At 39.0% G+C, this 17049-nt stretch overlaps 1 protein-coding gene across 1 annotated transcript in view; it reads left to right on the forward strand.

The window, feature by feature from the left end:
* The window catches only part of LOC308129714 (sodium- and chloride-dependent taurine transporter-like), a 53192-nt gene extending 36737 nt beyond the window's left edge, over window positions 1-16455 (forward strand). The window contains exons 10-15 of the mRNA XM_080495746.1: window positions 898-1010; window positions 5288-5425; window positions 7775-7877; window positions 8569-8669; window positions 8828-8998; window positions 11085-16455. Coding sequence (XP_080351872.1) covers window positions 898-1010; window positions 5288-5425; window positions 7775-7877; window positions 8569-8669; window positions 8828-8998; window positions 11085-11243 — 785 coding nt within the window. The 3' untranslated portion in view covers window positions 11244-16455. The remainder of the gene's footprint in view (window positions 1-897; window positions 1011-5287; window positions 5426-7774; window positions 7878-8568; window positions 8670-8827; window positions 8999-11084) is intronic.
* The last annotated feature ends 594 nt before the right edge of the window (window positions 16456-17049 follow it).

Raw genomic sequence — 17049 nt, forward strand, 5'->3', positions numbered from 1 at the left:
GTGACTTTTTATTGAGTCAACGCTGTGTTTGGTTGGATGCCTTGTCAAACTATTCTTCTAAAAAAATAATTAAAAAAAACAAACAAACAAACAAAAGAAACCCAAAATGGAACATTAGATCTCGCTATCAGCTGCAAATACTAGTTTGCTGTCCTGGCTGCTGCCTTGTTCCTTGACTTCTGTTTGACAGTTAGCACTGTAGCAGCGAAATCAGACCTACAAACACGACAACAAAAGAACCCTTTTGCATTTCATTTGACCACTCCCTTTGCATCTGCTGCTGTTTTGAATCAGTCATTTTGCATCCCTCAAAGAAAGGGTCACGCTTGTTCCAGGCAGGGATGCAAAATGGCTCAAGTGATGAAGGTTCCTGACTTACTGAAATTACTGCTTGTCATATAACAGTGTCTTATTTTGTCTTTTTGCCCTAATTATAACGACAAACTGTATAAAATTAATGACTTTTAAAAGAAATGTTTAATACTTTTCTGCTGCTCATTTTTGTGATATTTTGTAAGATTGTCCTCGTGATTTTTCAGTGTGAATGTTCTTCACTAGTGTTATGCGTTGGATGCGTACAGTTTGTAGTGTGTTTTTTTTTCATGTTTAAAACAAGAGGTAAGTGAATATGCAAAGTAGAAGATGCCTTATCTGTGACGCACACACACACACACACACACACACACGCACACACACACACACGTAAAAAAATGTTTGATTATGTGTTCACGTCTTGTTCTGCGTCTCCATTGTCTGCCCCCCCCCCCCCCCCCCCCTTTCAGGGATGCAGATCAGATGAGCTAATCACATGATACTGACGTTGCCCCTCCCCCACACCCCTCTGTCTGCTCTTGCCCCTCCCCCTTCCTTCACACCCCACTTCCTGTTCTCCTGCAGGTCCAGGCCTGGCATTCATTGCCTACCCCAAAGCTGTAACCATGATGCCTTTCCCGACAGTCTGGGCGATTCTGTTCTTCATAATGCTGCTGCTGCTTGGCCTCGACAGTCAGGTGAGCGAAATGCTCACACGCGTCATGACAAAATGCTCGCACGCATCAAACTGTGGCTGGTGCTTCGAAAGATGGAACAAATGCAGACAGCACGTCCGCTCAATCTTCTTATATTAAAGGGCTCATATTGTGCAAAATTCACCTTCTCAAGGTTTTCCAACAGTGCTAATCGTCCCCATAAATGGAACGACGCCCCAGAAGTGAAGAAAGTCTGTCTTCCCTCTCCCTGGCTGGTTTCAGGTTTTAAAAAGTGTGTTGCTCCAACCAGCCAATCAGAAATCAGACCCTATATAGTGTCATCGGGGGTTTAACCAATCACAATCAAGGTAGGCTCCTCCCCTTGACTCCTCCTACAATTAGGGAGCTCTGCTCTGGCACATGGCACCACGAGAGGAAGTTCTTCCTCCTCTTCCCAAGATAGTCATGTGTGGGCGGAGCCAGTCCAGCTCACAGACACAGCAGATTCTGAATGCAGCTCCGATAATCCAATAGTCAAATGGAGGAAAATCAAGGAGGAGTTAGAAACTTTGAACACAAGGTTTCTGGACCAACCAGGAGGAGTTGAAACTCTGAAACTAACTAACTCTCCTAACTGAAACTGATCTGGTTCCACAAGACGGAGCTTGAGAGCTGAAGGCTCTGCCTCCATTCTACTTTTAGAAAACCTAGGAACCTCCAGGGGGCAGTACTGAGAACCTAGAGTTCTTCTGGGGAGAGACAGGACTAACAGTTCTTTAAGAGAAGATGGATCCTGGTTGTTAAGAGCTTTATAGGTTAGAAGAAGGATTTAAATTCTATTCTAGCTTTAACAGGGAGTTACAATAGTCTACTCTCGAAATAATACATATGTGGATTCGTTTTTCAGCATCACTCTGACACAGCATGTTTCTTATTTTGGAAATATTATGCGTAGGTGAAAAAAGGCAGTCCTTCATATTTGGTTAACGTGAGTTAAAGGATAAATCCTGGTCAAAATAACTCCCAGGTTCCTCACACTGGTACTGCAGGTCAAAGTAATACCATCCAGTGTGACTATATCTTTAGACAATTTGTCTCTCAGATGTTTTGGCCCAAATATAATAATTTCAGTTTTATCTGAGTTCAGGAGCAGCAAATTACAGCTCATCCAATCCTTTATAGATATAAAGGTTAAGACAAGCTTCTAGTTTAGAAAGTTGGTTATTATTGTCAGGTATCATCGATAAATAGATTTGTGTGTCATGTGTCACTCCATTAACTTCAATGGAAGTTAAAGGAGTGTTTTTTTAATAATATTCCCTACAGGAAGCATGTATAAAGTAAAAAGTAGAGGACCTAAGACAGAACCCTGTGGAACTCCATGTTTAACCTCAGTCTGGACTGAGGAGTTATCGTGAACATGAACGAAAAGGAACCTGTCTGATAAATATGACCGGAACCAGTTTAGTACTGTACCTTTAAGTAGTTCTAGCCTCTGTAACAGGATGTTCTGATCAATAGTATGAAAAGCAGCACTGAGACCTAACAGGACCAGAACAGGACCAGAACAGAGACCAGGTCTTTGTCTGAAGAGAAGATCATTAGTAACTTTGACCAGAGCGTCTCTGTGATATGAGGAACTCTAAAACCTGACTGGAAAGATTCAGATAAATCATTTTTGCTTAAATGGTCACAAAACTGACTTGTGACCACTTTTGCTAAGATTGTAGAAATAAAGGTTAGGTTGGATGTTGGCCTGTAATTTGCTCAGACTCCTGGGTCAAGGTGTGTTTTTTAACAAGAGGTTTAACAACAGCAACCTTAAAGGCTTGTGGTCCATAACCTGTTATTAGAGATACGTTGATCTGATCTAGTATTGATGTGCTAATCACAGGGAAAATATCTTTACACAGTTTAGTGGGTCCAGTAAGCAAGTTGTTGGTTTAGATGAAGCCACGATTGAGAATAACTCCAGGACTTCTATAGAGTGAAGCTGGATAACTAGAAGTCAGGCTCCACTAATGAATCTAAAGATGTGGTTGGTTGATCTGCGACTGCACTGGGCAGTGAGTCTTTAATTTAATCCCTCATAGTTAGAATCTTGTTATTTAAGACATTTACAAAATCATTACTGCTCAGAGTTAAAGGGATATGAGGTTCGACAGAACTGTGACTTTTTGTTAGTCTGGCTATAGTATTGAAGAGAAATCTGGGATTGTTCTTGTTTTCTTCTATTAAGGAGGAATCGTAGGCGTTTTGTGTTTTGCGAAGGGATTTTTTTATAGATTAATAAAACTCTCCAGGCTGTTCGAAATACTTCTAACTGAGTTCAGTACTATTTGTGCTCTACTTTTTGTGCCTATTTCTTTAGAGTTTGCAGATTGTCATTATACACAGTAAATCCCCCAGTGTTAAATATGTAGTGTCATAATGCATTGACACTATCAGAGTTATTACAACACCAGCTTGAGTAAAACACTCCCCAGTGTTGGTGTCATTTCCCAGAGATAAGTGTTAAAAGTATTCTGAAGAGAGTTAATTTGACACAGCAAAAGAGTAGATTAAGTGTAAAAATAACATCATTGACAGCAGTGACATGCAGTCAGGGTAGGCAGTGCCTCCCCAAGGCTGAATTGTTGAAGTTTCTTTAATGGTGTTTTACAATCTTGATGTTGTTAGATTAACAGATTTGGCAGATTTTGTTTACCGATAGAAGCAGTTTTGATTTGTATCAGTTTCTTATGTTTAACCCCTCTCCTGTCGGATTCATCTTGTCTTTGGTAAAATGGTTGTAGAACACAAACGGTCTCCACATGAAAGATTCGGATGTTGGAGGGTGAGGAGACAGCAGGAGGAGAATTTAGTTTTGAGGCCGAAGATGGTGAGGATGTAACTGACAGAGGAGAAGAGTCAGGGGTGCTGGTGCTGCCAACAGCAGCCTGAGGAGTCCAGGAGGAAGGACACTGGGGGGGGGGGGGGGGTCAGTCGGTCTCCAGAGGACCAGTGGACTTTATGTAGGATATTAGCAGCTAATATCTGGCTCCAGAGCTGCTGGGAGGAAGTCCGTCAGAACGGAAGACGGACTGTTCCAGAATAAGTTGAAGTTCTCAATGAAATCTACATTCTGGCTCCTGGTGACCATAAATAGTTACTGGCCCTTTAAGAGTTAAATTTCCTTCCACCCACCCTGATCATCCCACTATTCTGGATTCATCTCTTCTCTGATTTTGACTCTATAAATAAACCTGATGATAATGACATTCCCAGCAGTTGTCATGTGCTCTGGAGCAAAAACCTCCAGGGATCATTAACCAGCTGTGGCATCAAATCACGTGTAAAGGAACTGGGAAAACAGCATCTGACATGTGTTTTCATTATTAAATAATGTATCCAATAACTGTTTGTGTTTTACTTTCTGATTCATGCATTTTCTGTTTTTGTTTTTGTTTAGTTTTTTTACAGAAGATTAATTAAAGCAGGTTCTTTTAAATGTAATTAAATCCACAGCAAAAATCTACATTCATTCACTAAAAACAACCCTGGTGCCTGAGTGTAACAGCAGAGGCCCACGTTTGGCAAAAATGAGCCAATGAGACTAAAACGTGGTAGAATTTGTGTAAAAACACAACAGGGTGAATTTTCACTTCAGTGCAGAGGAAGGCTTTAAAGCTTCAACAGTTTATCAGCATGGGGGGGCTGTGATGAACTGAACTGGGGGTCTGGAGCCTGCAGCTCAACTTCTACATAAATAAAACATTTTGCTTTAATTTTTATTTGATGTGCATTACGCGCCATTTTTTATTAAACCGGTCTAATCCCCTGGCGAAGAACATCTGAACAAAGCAAATCTGCTTAAACAGCCTCAATTGCTCAAAAAAGTATAAAATTGCTAAAATATCCCAAATAATTACAATACAGGAAAAACTGGTAAAAAAAAAATTGCTAATGTTGCTAAAATTGTTCTAAGTATGAAATGCACAATTGATATAAATAGAGAAAATAGCCAAGATGCATACAATTGCTAAAATGGGAAAAATCCATGAAACAAAAGGAAAAATTGCTCAAATTGTTTACAAAGGCTACAAAAAGAAAAAAAGTAATAAAACGTATCTAAATTGTAGCTATTAAACATAATCAATGCAAGGTTAGTTTTTAGTATGTAAAGCAGTTTTTCAGTTTTATCTTCATTTCACATAACTAGCACACATTTAGGCTCCAGCTCAAGCGTTTTCACTTCTGCATGTTCTCCTCAGCCTGACGCTGCACTGCAGGTCGCTGCATGAGCATTCATGCATTTCTCCTTCCTGTCACCCCTGCAGTTTGTGGAGGTGGAAGGGCAGATCACATCACTGGTGGATCTGTATCCGTCCTTCCTACGGAAGGGTTACCGCAGAGAGATCTTCATCGCCATCATCTGCTGCATCAGCTACCTGCTTGGACTCACCATGGTTACCAAGGTATCGTCGACCAAAACATTGGGAAGGACACACATTAAAGATGCTATTTCTACACACATGACATAGATATTAGTAGTTACCTTTGCCAACAAAGTTACCCTAGAAGGTTATATTTTCATATGCGTGTATTTATTCATTTGTAGGTTTGTATTTGACCAACTTTTCTTAAAAACTCCTCACCTGAATTGCATGGAAGGGATGATTTGTCATCATACAAGGACCAATCGATTAGATTTTGGGACGTTAACGGCTAAATGTTTCTGAATAAATCCTGAAAAAAATGTCCCATACAAAGCAGATCAGAGTAGCTGTTCAGCGTCTGTTGCCATGGAGACGCTCCCTGCTCAGTGTTTCACACAGTGATGTAGCTACCTGACCTAGCTAGTTAGCATCGATGCAAGCTAATGGTCATCATGCATCGTGATGCTAACTGAACGTAAACAAATGTGGCGTTGGAGCATATCGGTGCTTTACTGAGCGCAGCTCTAGTTTTTCATGTTTTACTACTCATTTCTCTCATTAAAAAACATCTCATCTTCCAAAATCTTTTAATATTTTGAGATGCTGGGTCCAGACTTTGCAGGTTTATGTCATAAATCTGACTTAACTGGACATTTCCAAAGTATTATTTGTGATCTCCTATTTATTATACATTTAAATAAACAACTACTGTGCAACTTGACACACAAAACCCAGAAAATCTGCATCCATCACAGATTCACTCATATTTTTGACTGTTTGTTCAGTTAAAACAATGCGTGCAGCATCTGTTGATAATTGCGTGTACAAACAGATGCTGGCGGCCTGCTTTTAGTCTGCAGCTCGACACAGCAAAACAACGGTCGGCCGATCCCCAGGGAGATGAGAAGGGATATTTATACTGTCAAGTCATGAGAACTTCCTTTCCCCTCATTTGGTATTCATAGATACACCAGATCTGATTTAGCTCTTCGGAATCTTCATGCTTTATGTTATTTTTATATGTACAGTACATGTTGTTTTTTTCCCCTTTACTTCCTGTCTACTCATTTGCTTCCAGCCCTCCTCTTCTGTTCAAAGTCATCTGATGCGTCTTCCTGTTCGTATCTGTTCTATTCCTGTGTCTCTCAAGCTTTTTTATTTGGAATTTTCTGGCGTTTTCTCTTGAAATTTAAAGTCTGGAAAGCCCCAAAAAAATAATAGCATGTTGATAATCAACATGTCATTTGGATTAAAGAAATGGCACGAAGATGGTTTCAATATTTAACAGGAGTTCTTCGGGGTTTTTGTGTTAGGACCCATCATTTTCACCTTACATGCTTTGTCATGAGCTTCTTATGAGGAATACATGTGTATTTATGTGTGAAATAAGACGATATTGTTTGGCTTGTTAACATTTGTTAAAAAAAACATAGGCCTGGAAGAACTGCAGTTTTCCTCTCCTGGACTCGTATAAAACATAAGTAAATATGTGACCTTGTCAATAGGCAGTATGGGTTATGATTTTAATGAAGACATGTTCCTGCTCGGAATTTTATTGTTTCAGATTTTTTCTGATGAAGACAATGTTTTAGCTCAAATGTACATAGTTAAAGGTATACCCACAACTTTAACTGCATTTCTACAGTATACAATTAGTTTAGTGATTTTGTTTTGACGTCACAGTAGCTCTTCAGGGACAAAGAACAGCAGTACTGATGTATAATACTCATCTCAATTCCATTTGCTTTAAAATCTAATGTTATTTCTACTTGAGGTAAATGATTGATAACTGCAGCCTTTTATTGGTGAAGTATACGTTTCTCACGCTGGTTTGCACCAAACCATGATATCATTACTGTCAGTTTTTTTCTCCAAGTCGGTATTTGTTCTTACTTATTTATCTGTCAGAGTATCTCCGCTGTCCTACTCAAGATAGAAGTGTATGCTCACCCTGAGGGCATTTGTGAAAATACCCAAATTTAACAAAAGCTTTTTCCTCCTTTTTTTTTATTTCGTTGAATCTGTAAACCATTTCGAATCATCTGGTGAATCTCAGAGCCTACGTCCTTGTCTGTCGATATGACAGATGTTAGCTGTTTGCACACTGGACGTCCACGTGAGGACACACATAATCGTGCATGGCAGCCTTCCCCTGGGCCAGCGTGTCTCAGCCGCTTGATTTATTTTCCTGTGATGAGGGGGGGAAAAAAAATCTGAAATATTTTAAATACATATGAGATAGAGGGAGATAAATCAAATAAAGGCCTAAAAAAAAATGGAGGAAAACCAGAATCCATCAAGAATCAAAGCATAGCGTTGCGTTAATTGGTGTTTATAACATCAGTATTTTAATTTTGATCTTTTTCTGTCTGTGTTTTGTCTTCGCAGGGTGGCATGTATGTTTTCCAGCTGTTTGATTACTATGCAGCTAGCGGTGTGTGCCTTCTGTGGGTGGCATTCTTTGAATGTGTAGCTGTTGCCTGGGTTTATGGTGAGTACCAACAAAATAAACTACCGGTAACTCGGGGCCCATTTACATAACGTTTGCCTTGAAAACGTTGTCGTTTTCACGTTTGGCCATGAGTCGGTGCTGTTGGTTGTTGTTGTGAAACCACACTTACAAAAAGTTGCATTTTCAGTGGCTCAGCACCGTTGTTACGTAAAACACAATGAAAGTTTAGCATTTTAATTGAAACTGTTGGTGTGTAAAGTGGGCCTTGTGCTATTGGTTAAGTACACGTTAAATATAGTGTCATGTGTCCCTGAGAGACTGCGATTTATGTCTGAATCTGAATGAGATCATTTAGTATAGAAAAGTCATTTTCAGGAGCAGCAACACTGAACAAAATTGTTTTCATAATAGTGTTTCGAATCTATAGCTATCTATCTGTCTATATATCTGTCTGTCTGTCTGTCTGTCTGTCTGTCTGTCTGTCTGTCTGTCTGTCTGTCTGTCTGTCTGTCTGTCTAAAGAGAGTAATATTCAAATGTATAGTCGATTTCACTGGAGATGCATGTGTATATATAGAGTGATGTTGGTTTATTATATTGCTGTAGAAGTTTATTAATGTCATGAGTCTTGGAGAACGGGGTATAATTAATCATTTTTATACTTCAACTTTGTTTTTAGATGTCTGGACTTGATTTTTGAACACATAATGGATTCATTCATCTGCTTTCAGGCGTGGATAATTTCTACGATGCTCTTGAGGACATGATTGGCTACAGACCAAATCCTTGGATGAAATGGAGCTGGACTGTGATCACTCCTTTACTGTGCATGGTACGGGCCGTTGTCTTCACTCTCTTTTTTTTTTTCCCACTTTTCGTTCTACTTCCTCAAACTTTAACAAGTGTCATGGTGGCCTGTCATCTTTCCTGTAATGCATTCCACTTAATGAGACCATGACACAGACGGAAAACGTTCTCCTTCTTCTGCAGGGCTGCTTTATCTTCTCCTTGGTCAAATACAAGCCATTGACGTACAACAAGGTGTACCAGTATCCTGACTGGGCCATTGGAATCGGTTGGACTCTGGCCTTGGCCTCCATGATCTGCATCCCCATGGTGGTCGTCATCAAGATCATCAGATCTGACGGGCCGCTCATTGAGGTCCGTCTTTGTTTGTTTGCGTTGTTGAATCAGTAGTTTGGGCGATCCGAGGCTAGTGATGTTTTTTCAGCTCAGAAGAGATACTGGTGAACTTATCAGGATAAAACCAGGATGTGATGGTGACTAGGGATGAACCGGATACTCGTTTCAGAACAGCATTTTTTTACGAATACGAGTAAAACTTGTCAATATTCATGTTCGTGTAGAAGAAAAATCCTCATTTGGTAACTGACTGTCTTCAGGCTCTGTGATTGGCCAGTCACACACTGACCCCGCCCCTCCACACACACATCTCTGCAGCAGCTCACACACACACACACACACACACACACACACACACACACACACAGTGACAGTTGTTCTCTTCAGAATTCTCAGGTTTTCTTCAGCTCGCCTCTATTTCAGTTTGTATGATATTTAAAGTTACTTGGTGAACTTGTTTCATAACGTACGCGGTGCTTTAGACAAGACTGAGCTGAAAACGACTCGTGTCTCGTCAGTCACTGTCTCCACTCTGGTCGCATTTTTTTTTTTTTACCGTCTGGCTGGTGGTTTAAAGTCAGTTGGAAACTTTGCTCGTACTGAACGCGATGCTTTTGAGAAGAACACAGTGAACAAGGCTGACATGTTATTTCCTGTTTGTCTCCACTGGATGTTTACATGAATCACCAGGTTCACACATCATTAATATAAACAGTCTTACACTTACACACATACACACATATAGCTGAACACACAAAGAAGCCTATATTAATATGTTTATTGTATATGGCTGTTCATAAAGATAAATCTATATACATGTTACAAATTAAGCTTTATATACTGTATATAGTATATAGTTTTTTATATATAAAACATTGAATCTCAATTCTGAGGCTGTTCTGTAAAGTTTTCAAATAAACAATAAATAAAGCAACTTGTGATCAACCATATCAATGTCAGACTTAAAATAGTGGTGATTTAAGCCCCACCCAGTTTCAAAACGGCCACTTCAGGTTTAGGCCCCGCCCACTCTGAGTACGGACACGGATGCAGATCATTTCGATGGTTGAACAGATACAGATAGTGGTGTACTCGCTCTGCCCTAATGGTGACTATGATTATTTCTAGACATGTAGATTTACATATATACACAGTTAATGTATAAATGTACTCATGTCCCGACAGATATAGGCCCCATTTACGCAACAAAGCTTCAAGTGACAACCTGTTGTTTTTAGGATTTCATTGCAGAACAGCTTTGCGTTTACATGGCAACGCTTTGAAAAGAAACGTTTATATGGAGATGATTTTTTTTTTTATATGGAGATGAGCATTTTCAAAATGTTGTGATTTCCGTTACTCTGGCCACCGTTGTCATGCAAACAGACCACCAAAACACTACACGTTTTGCATTTTCATTTGGAAAACGTTGTGAAAATGTGCCCATAGTACATAAAGCACAATTTTTGGACTGTTGAACGCACCGAAACATAGGCTGCACCCACATTATTTTTTGTTTTGTTTGTTTTTTTAAAGTAGGAAAGAAATTGTCGGAGTTAAGTGATGCACCTGAACGCATCACCCATGTATTGGCAGCATGAAGCCTGTTGAGCTGTTGTAAAACTGGAGTGTGTGTTGAGCGATTACTCACCTGGATGAGTCTCTTTTTTTTTTTAATTCGTTCAATCCTCTTGGTTCTTTTAAAAAAATAATATTTGAAATATATAAACAAACAATATTTATTTCTTTGTTTAAAATAAATGAATAATAAATAAATAATTCAATTAATACATAAATAAACATTAAAGTATTTATCTATCTATCTATCTATCTAAATTATTTATGTAATGAAGTAATCAATTTGTTAATTGATTCCTTAATTAATTAGATGTTTAAGCCACCAGGTTCAAAGCGTGTGAAAAAATGAAAATAGTGGCTTATAGTCTGAAAATTACGGTAAACACACACACCAGTAACTATGCTAAATGAGCTTTATGAAAAGAAAAGTGGGCTTCATGCTGTATTCCACTACAATATCATTCTAACCGTGTTTTATCTGTCTTTTCATCTCCCTTCTTCATCACTCCTCCTCCTCCTCCTGCAGAGGATCAAGGCGGTGGCCGCTCCGGTCCGCGGCGGGGCTAGCTCCCGACCCGCAGACCACCGTGGGCCTAAAGACCTGGCCTACCCTCTGGACCCCAACGGGAACAAGGGGCTGCTGCTGAAGGCCCCCAGCCACACCATCGTAGAAACCATGATGTAAAGGAATGAGGCGGAGGCTCTCCATGAGATGGCTCTCCTCTCCTCTTGTGTCCTCTCAATCGCTTCTGAAGCTCGCCAGCTTTCTGTCTGTCTGTCAATGTCTTTCTGGTGGACTGATAAGGGTTTTAAGAAGAGAAAAACAACGACAACAAAAAAAAAAAAAAAAAACAAGTTTCACATTTCAAATCTTCTTGGGATACTTCGCTGTCGGTGGTTTGTGAGGGTAGCAATCGCATTTCAAATCTATTTCCCAACGACTCACAAATGGTTCTATTTCCTTTCATGTGTTTCATGTGAGTGCGCTGTGCTGCCGTGGCAGATGAGCAACCGCCTGCGGCCACACACTGGTTCATTTGCTCGTTCCACGAGCTATTTTCTTCTTTCTTTTTTTTGCGAATGATAATAAGCTTGTGGTTTTTGGAGTCTTGGAATCAAACAACCTTTTTTAGCCACAGCGTTAAAAAACAACCACAGAAAAACCAATCGTTCCAATGGTGCACTTAACGATGGCATGTGCCATATGGGTTCAACTTTGGCTTATTTTGTTCAGGGGCCCCGAAATGATGTGGAAAAAAATAAATGTGTCTGATTTAAGGTGAATAAAATGCCACTGCAGCCGCATGAGGCCAGACCAAAGTCAAACCAAACACCGGAACCGTGACCCGATTCTACCAAAAAACTCGACAAATCAAAGGGCAAAACTCAGCGTTCTGATTGCTCTGTTCAAGATTTGCCATATTGGTAAAGACACAAAATTCCCTCTGCAGCTAACGGAAGACAAAAATCAGCTGGTGCCCATCCCCCGAGAATTGTGGTTCTAATGCACCTTAGCACAAGTGTTCCCTTCTGCCATCGCTGTGGGTCCAAGAGACGACGTGGAGTTTGGGAAAGCCGTCGCTGCACAAGGAGGGCGGTATCTGAAAGGATTTGAAGTGTGGAGGTTGAACCCTTGAGTGTGTTGTCTGTGGTGTACTGTGCAGTAGTAGCGAATCAGTCTATCGATATCTATCTCTTTATCTATCTATCTGTCCTAGATCAGTTTACAGTAAATTAGTGACTGCACTAGGCTCTCTCAGCTTCAATTTTTATGGATTGGGTTTATTTCTTTGCAGAGGAAGTTACATTATTGTTAGTTTTCTTTTTCCTCTGATATGTTTAGATTTTTGTTTGTTTGTTTTCTATTAATGTTATTGGTATTCACTATTGAATTGCTGTAGTTTTACATAGAAGAAGGAACACTTCTTTCATTTGGCGATAATACTAAGCTATTATACAAATCATACATTTACAGTGACAGCCATTGTAGTACAGTCCGTGTCATTATTGTTGTTTTTTTAGCCTTGGCCCTTCTGACAAATCTGTATTCAGCATCACAAACACGAGCAATGCAATGTTCTCTCATTCGTAAGGGGCGTGGATCAATTGTTACAATGGCTCCATCTGTCAGTCTGTAGGCGTTTGGGGTTTATAGCTTGTTCGTCTTCTGTCAATACCAGAGGACAGTATTGAATTCGGGTTAATGCAGCCAAGCCAGCAGTTAAACAACACCGGGCTCATTTATTTCAGGCGAGCCATCCACTCGTGTGAATGTCCGACTCCTGCAGACACTGTGAGACGTGGCGGCTGATAAGCTTCAACAGGCCAAAATGTCAAAGATGGTGCAAATTATTCTGCTAAGAACTGAATATAAAAAAAAAAAATGCAAACAACCACAAAAAAATGGGTAATTTTGACAGATTTGAATCAGTGATGACAGTAAAACTGCATCATACATGACGGTAACACACGGTATTTGTCCAGTCTGGTTCACCACGTTCCAGTTTACAATGTCTATATGAAGAAATGCATCAATCCTTACATGATGGCCACGTTTTGCATTCATCGTTGTAAGCGGGGCCGAGGAGTGCGTTCTGGGATCCTGACATTGGTGAAAGGAAACGTCCCGATCAGAGACCGACAATCACATGACTCAGTATATTCAGATCAGAATTGGGCAACTTTGATTGATTGGAGTGATTCAAAAATTAATAGACTCATTTAACAGAAAGAACTAACTGTCATTTGTAAAACAAAAAACTGCAGTTGATCATTTCTACCTTGAAATATGTTAGTTTTATGTTACATGAGAAATAACTGCAGTTATTTTCAATTCAATTCAATTTTCAATGCAACTTTATTCATACTGCACCAAATACATTTGAAAAGCAAGTCCAAACCAGCTCGAGCTCTTACTTTACACTTCAATAAAAACATTTCCAGGTCCTGCCTATGTGACAGTGTTTTCTAATGGAAAAAAACAAAAGTTACAGGCAACGGTGCCCGGTGCCACTTCAACTCTGTCTCCATTGAAACACGGGAAAACACAACTTTTGAATACACATATTTTCATAATAAGTGGTAAAAATCTGTTGGGAACTGGGAAAATGATCCCAATAAAAATATATTTCACACGTGGAATAAAAAAAAAAACAGAAATGTGCAAAATTTCTATTTGGATGCCTTTACTAAGCTATTGTCCTAACTACCTGATGAAATGAATTGTTTATAATATGCTGATAAAAAGAAGTTTAAAATGACCATAAATTCAATTCATTTCAAATGTATTCATATAGCACAAATACAACACAGTCATTCCTCGGTGCTTTTAACAGAGAAAAGAGAAAAACCCAAAGGATCCACATGAGCAAGCAGGTTTATTTGTGACTGGAAAGAAAAAGTCCCTCTAACAGGAAGAACCTTTGCAGAAATCAGACTCAGAGGTGGCGGCATTCCAGGTTGAGGGGATAGAGGAGAGCAGAGGATTGTTTTGCAACACAATTGGTGTAAAATACCTTGTGTTTGTCTGCCAGTCGTCTGACTTACAGCGCGAGAGACGGAGACGCAGGGAGAGCATGCAATCTCCTCCGTGGAAACTGTCTGGATTCGAACCCGGGCACCCGTCGGGTGTTAACCACTTGCACGCCGCGCTGCCATTCTATTGGTATCAACATGTCTGTGTATGCATCACCAGCTACCGTCCACTCAGGACCTCCTATTCATTCATTTTACTGACTTGTAGAGCTGCATTCATCCAGCATCCGTTTAAAAAAAAAAAACGAATAAAAAATTGACTACTTAATGTGAGTGGCAGAGAAATACAGCCATGTTTTCATGCTGCCATGCAGAATGACAAAAAATAAATAAAAAATCACACCTTTACTGCCTATTTTATCCACAACCAATGGCAAAAATACCAAGAGAGTGACTTGAAGCGAGTTTTTATTGCACCTTATCTTTATCATTTGGATTTCATATCAAAAGACGAGGCCAACTAACAAACACAAGACCACTGCCATCCTTTTATTCAGGGTTTTCAATGGCCTCCTCTGTGTGAAAAAAATATCCAAATATAGTATAAAAAAAAAATAACCAAACAAAACAAAAACAAAAAAGGCTGCTTTTGTTCTCACAATAGCAGACATGTTAAAATAAACCATTCACACTTTGCAGGATGTGACCAACATTGTTAAAAGTGACAGAACAGGGCCTTTGTTTTATGTTTTAAGCTTTGATAGATTTGTTGGTTTTGTTGGTTTTTTTTTAAATATATATAATCAAGTAGTTGATATCATTAAAAGGGATTTGCAAAACCAAATCCACAGCAAACATCTATTTTCATACAACTTTTCCTATGTAAGTCGTCTTTGTACAGCTGAGCTCCCATTGCAGACCTTCCATATGAATACAGATACAAAGCTTTGTTTTATTCTATATTTTTGTACAGATCTGCTTCCGGTTTTCCTTCGAAGGATTAAACTCACACCCATTGGAAAACACATAATCACTGATAAATGACGTGAGGAATTTGAGAAATGTTGGAGTGGACCTCCTCCGAAGGAAGCCGGTCTCAGAAATAATCCCGGTGCAGTCATTTCTTGGTTTAATCTGCCTCCCTGTGTATATTTACAATACGCCTTCTTACACTCCCTGTTAGTTCGCTTGTCAATCTTCCTTTGACCTGTGCAACTTTTTACCGCCGAATGTTGAAATGTGAAGGTCGTCCGTGGGCGAACATAAAAGTTTCTGAAGATTGTTTTTTTTTTTTTTTTAGCTTTAAAATTGAATGATTCATTTGATTGAATTCAGCATATTGTTATTTTTTTCTGTCACGTTTGCCTTTTGTATTCTAAATATGGTGTATTTGAATCCTCTGTCATTGGAGTAACATGTACAACTCAATCAAAAAAAAAACATTAATACATGGGAGAGAAATAAATTAAAAAAAGCTATTATTAGTGCGATATTTTCTAGAATGCAATTGTTTTTCAGTGTTTATCCCAAAAACAAGTTGGTACTAGTCTTTAACCTGTGAAAGTATGAAATTGAATCTTCAAGGTCTCATTAAAACTCAAACTTGAGGTTCAAATTGCACTGACCAGAAAATGATGGTATAATTCCATTTTGAAGCCATTTATTCTTTTTGTTTTTTGAACCTTGTTGGGAGTCTGTGAGGAAACATTAACACTGCCATTTCTCCCGCAGGGTTTCGGATAAATCGGCCGGCTTTCCAAAGCAACGCCACCAAAGCTGACATGTAGCTAGAAAGTGTGATTTTTAATTTTGCAACACCAAATTTATTTGATCCAATTTAAACAAAAAACGAATGCATCATATTGAGTCACTGCAACCTTTATCAAAACAACTGAAAAGGAACGACTTGGAACCGATTTGAAGCATTGCATTTAAACATATCAGGATTCTGTTGCTACAGGCTCAGTTTGTTTCGCCGTCGTTAATGCAAACAAATCATTGTGTTCAAATTCAAAGCGGAATCACCAACCAAAACAATCAATATCGATGTAAACTCTGATTGCTTGAATGCGATTTCTGAGTAAAGACTTCTGGGAAACCGAGTCGGGCTCGTCCTCCCGCCACATCCCTTTCCGCTCTCATCATGATCTCCAATGACAACGCCTGCCTTCTCCTGCATCGCACCGTATACCAGCCCTTCCCTCTTTCAGAATGTACCATGGAAAATGTTTTTTTTTTTTTAGACAAAGAAAAAAAAAACATTTTAAAAGAATATGAAAGGTTTTATTTTTCATTTCTATGGCCAACCTGTAAGCTAGTTAAAACAAGAAAAGAAAAAAAAAGAGACCAAAAAAACGTGTGTTTCAATGGGTTTTACAAAGGTGTAAAACTTTTTTTTATTTCTTAATAAAAAATTTGTCTTCAGAAAATGGTGGTGTGCGTTCTTTTCTTTTTTGGCCCCTCTGGATTTATCACACTCACTCGCAGAAATGAAGTTTAATTTCACAACTCGTGATGATTATGAACCTAAATCCCCTGACTACACAATAATCTAATCCCTTAAAGCCTGTAAAACAAGATCTCAGGTTGTCCAGCCAATAGGAGGAGGAGGAGGAGGAGACAACATTCTAGCCAAGTTAAATATGTGAAGGCAATAAAACTGAAAACTTCACAAAGGCAGAAAACTGGTTGTAGACAAAAACACCTGAATCACTAAACGATTAACTGCACAGTCTCTTTAATCAATCAATTTCTCTGGACACAAAAAAAATATCGATATGACATCAAAGCAAGACCAATAAAATACTAATATGATACCAATACTGGTACTTTACTGATAACATTCTCAAAGTATAATAGAAATACGATGTAAATACAGAGATACAATATAAATGATACCAACACAATGTCAATGCATTACTAATACAGTACCAATATGATACCGATACAATACTGATGAAATCCAAGTACAATACCGATACCATTGCAATATGATACCAATACAATATCAATATTAT

This window comes from Blennius ocellaris (genome assembly GCF_963422515.1).
Source record: "Blennius ocellaris genome assembly, chromosome: 4".
NCBI lineage: Eukaryota > Metazoa > Chordata > Actinopteri > Blenniiformes > Blenniidae > Blennius > Blennius ocellaris.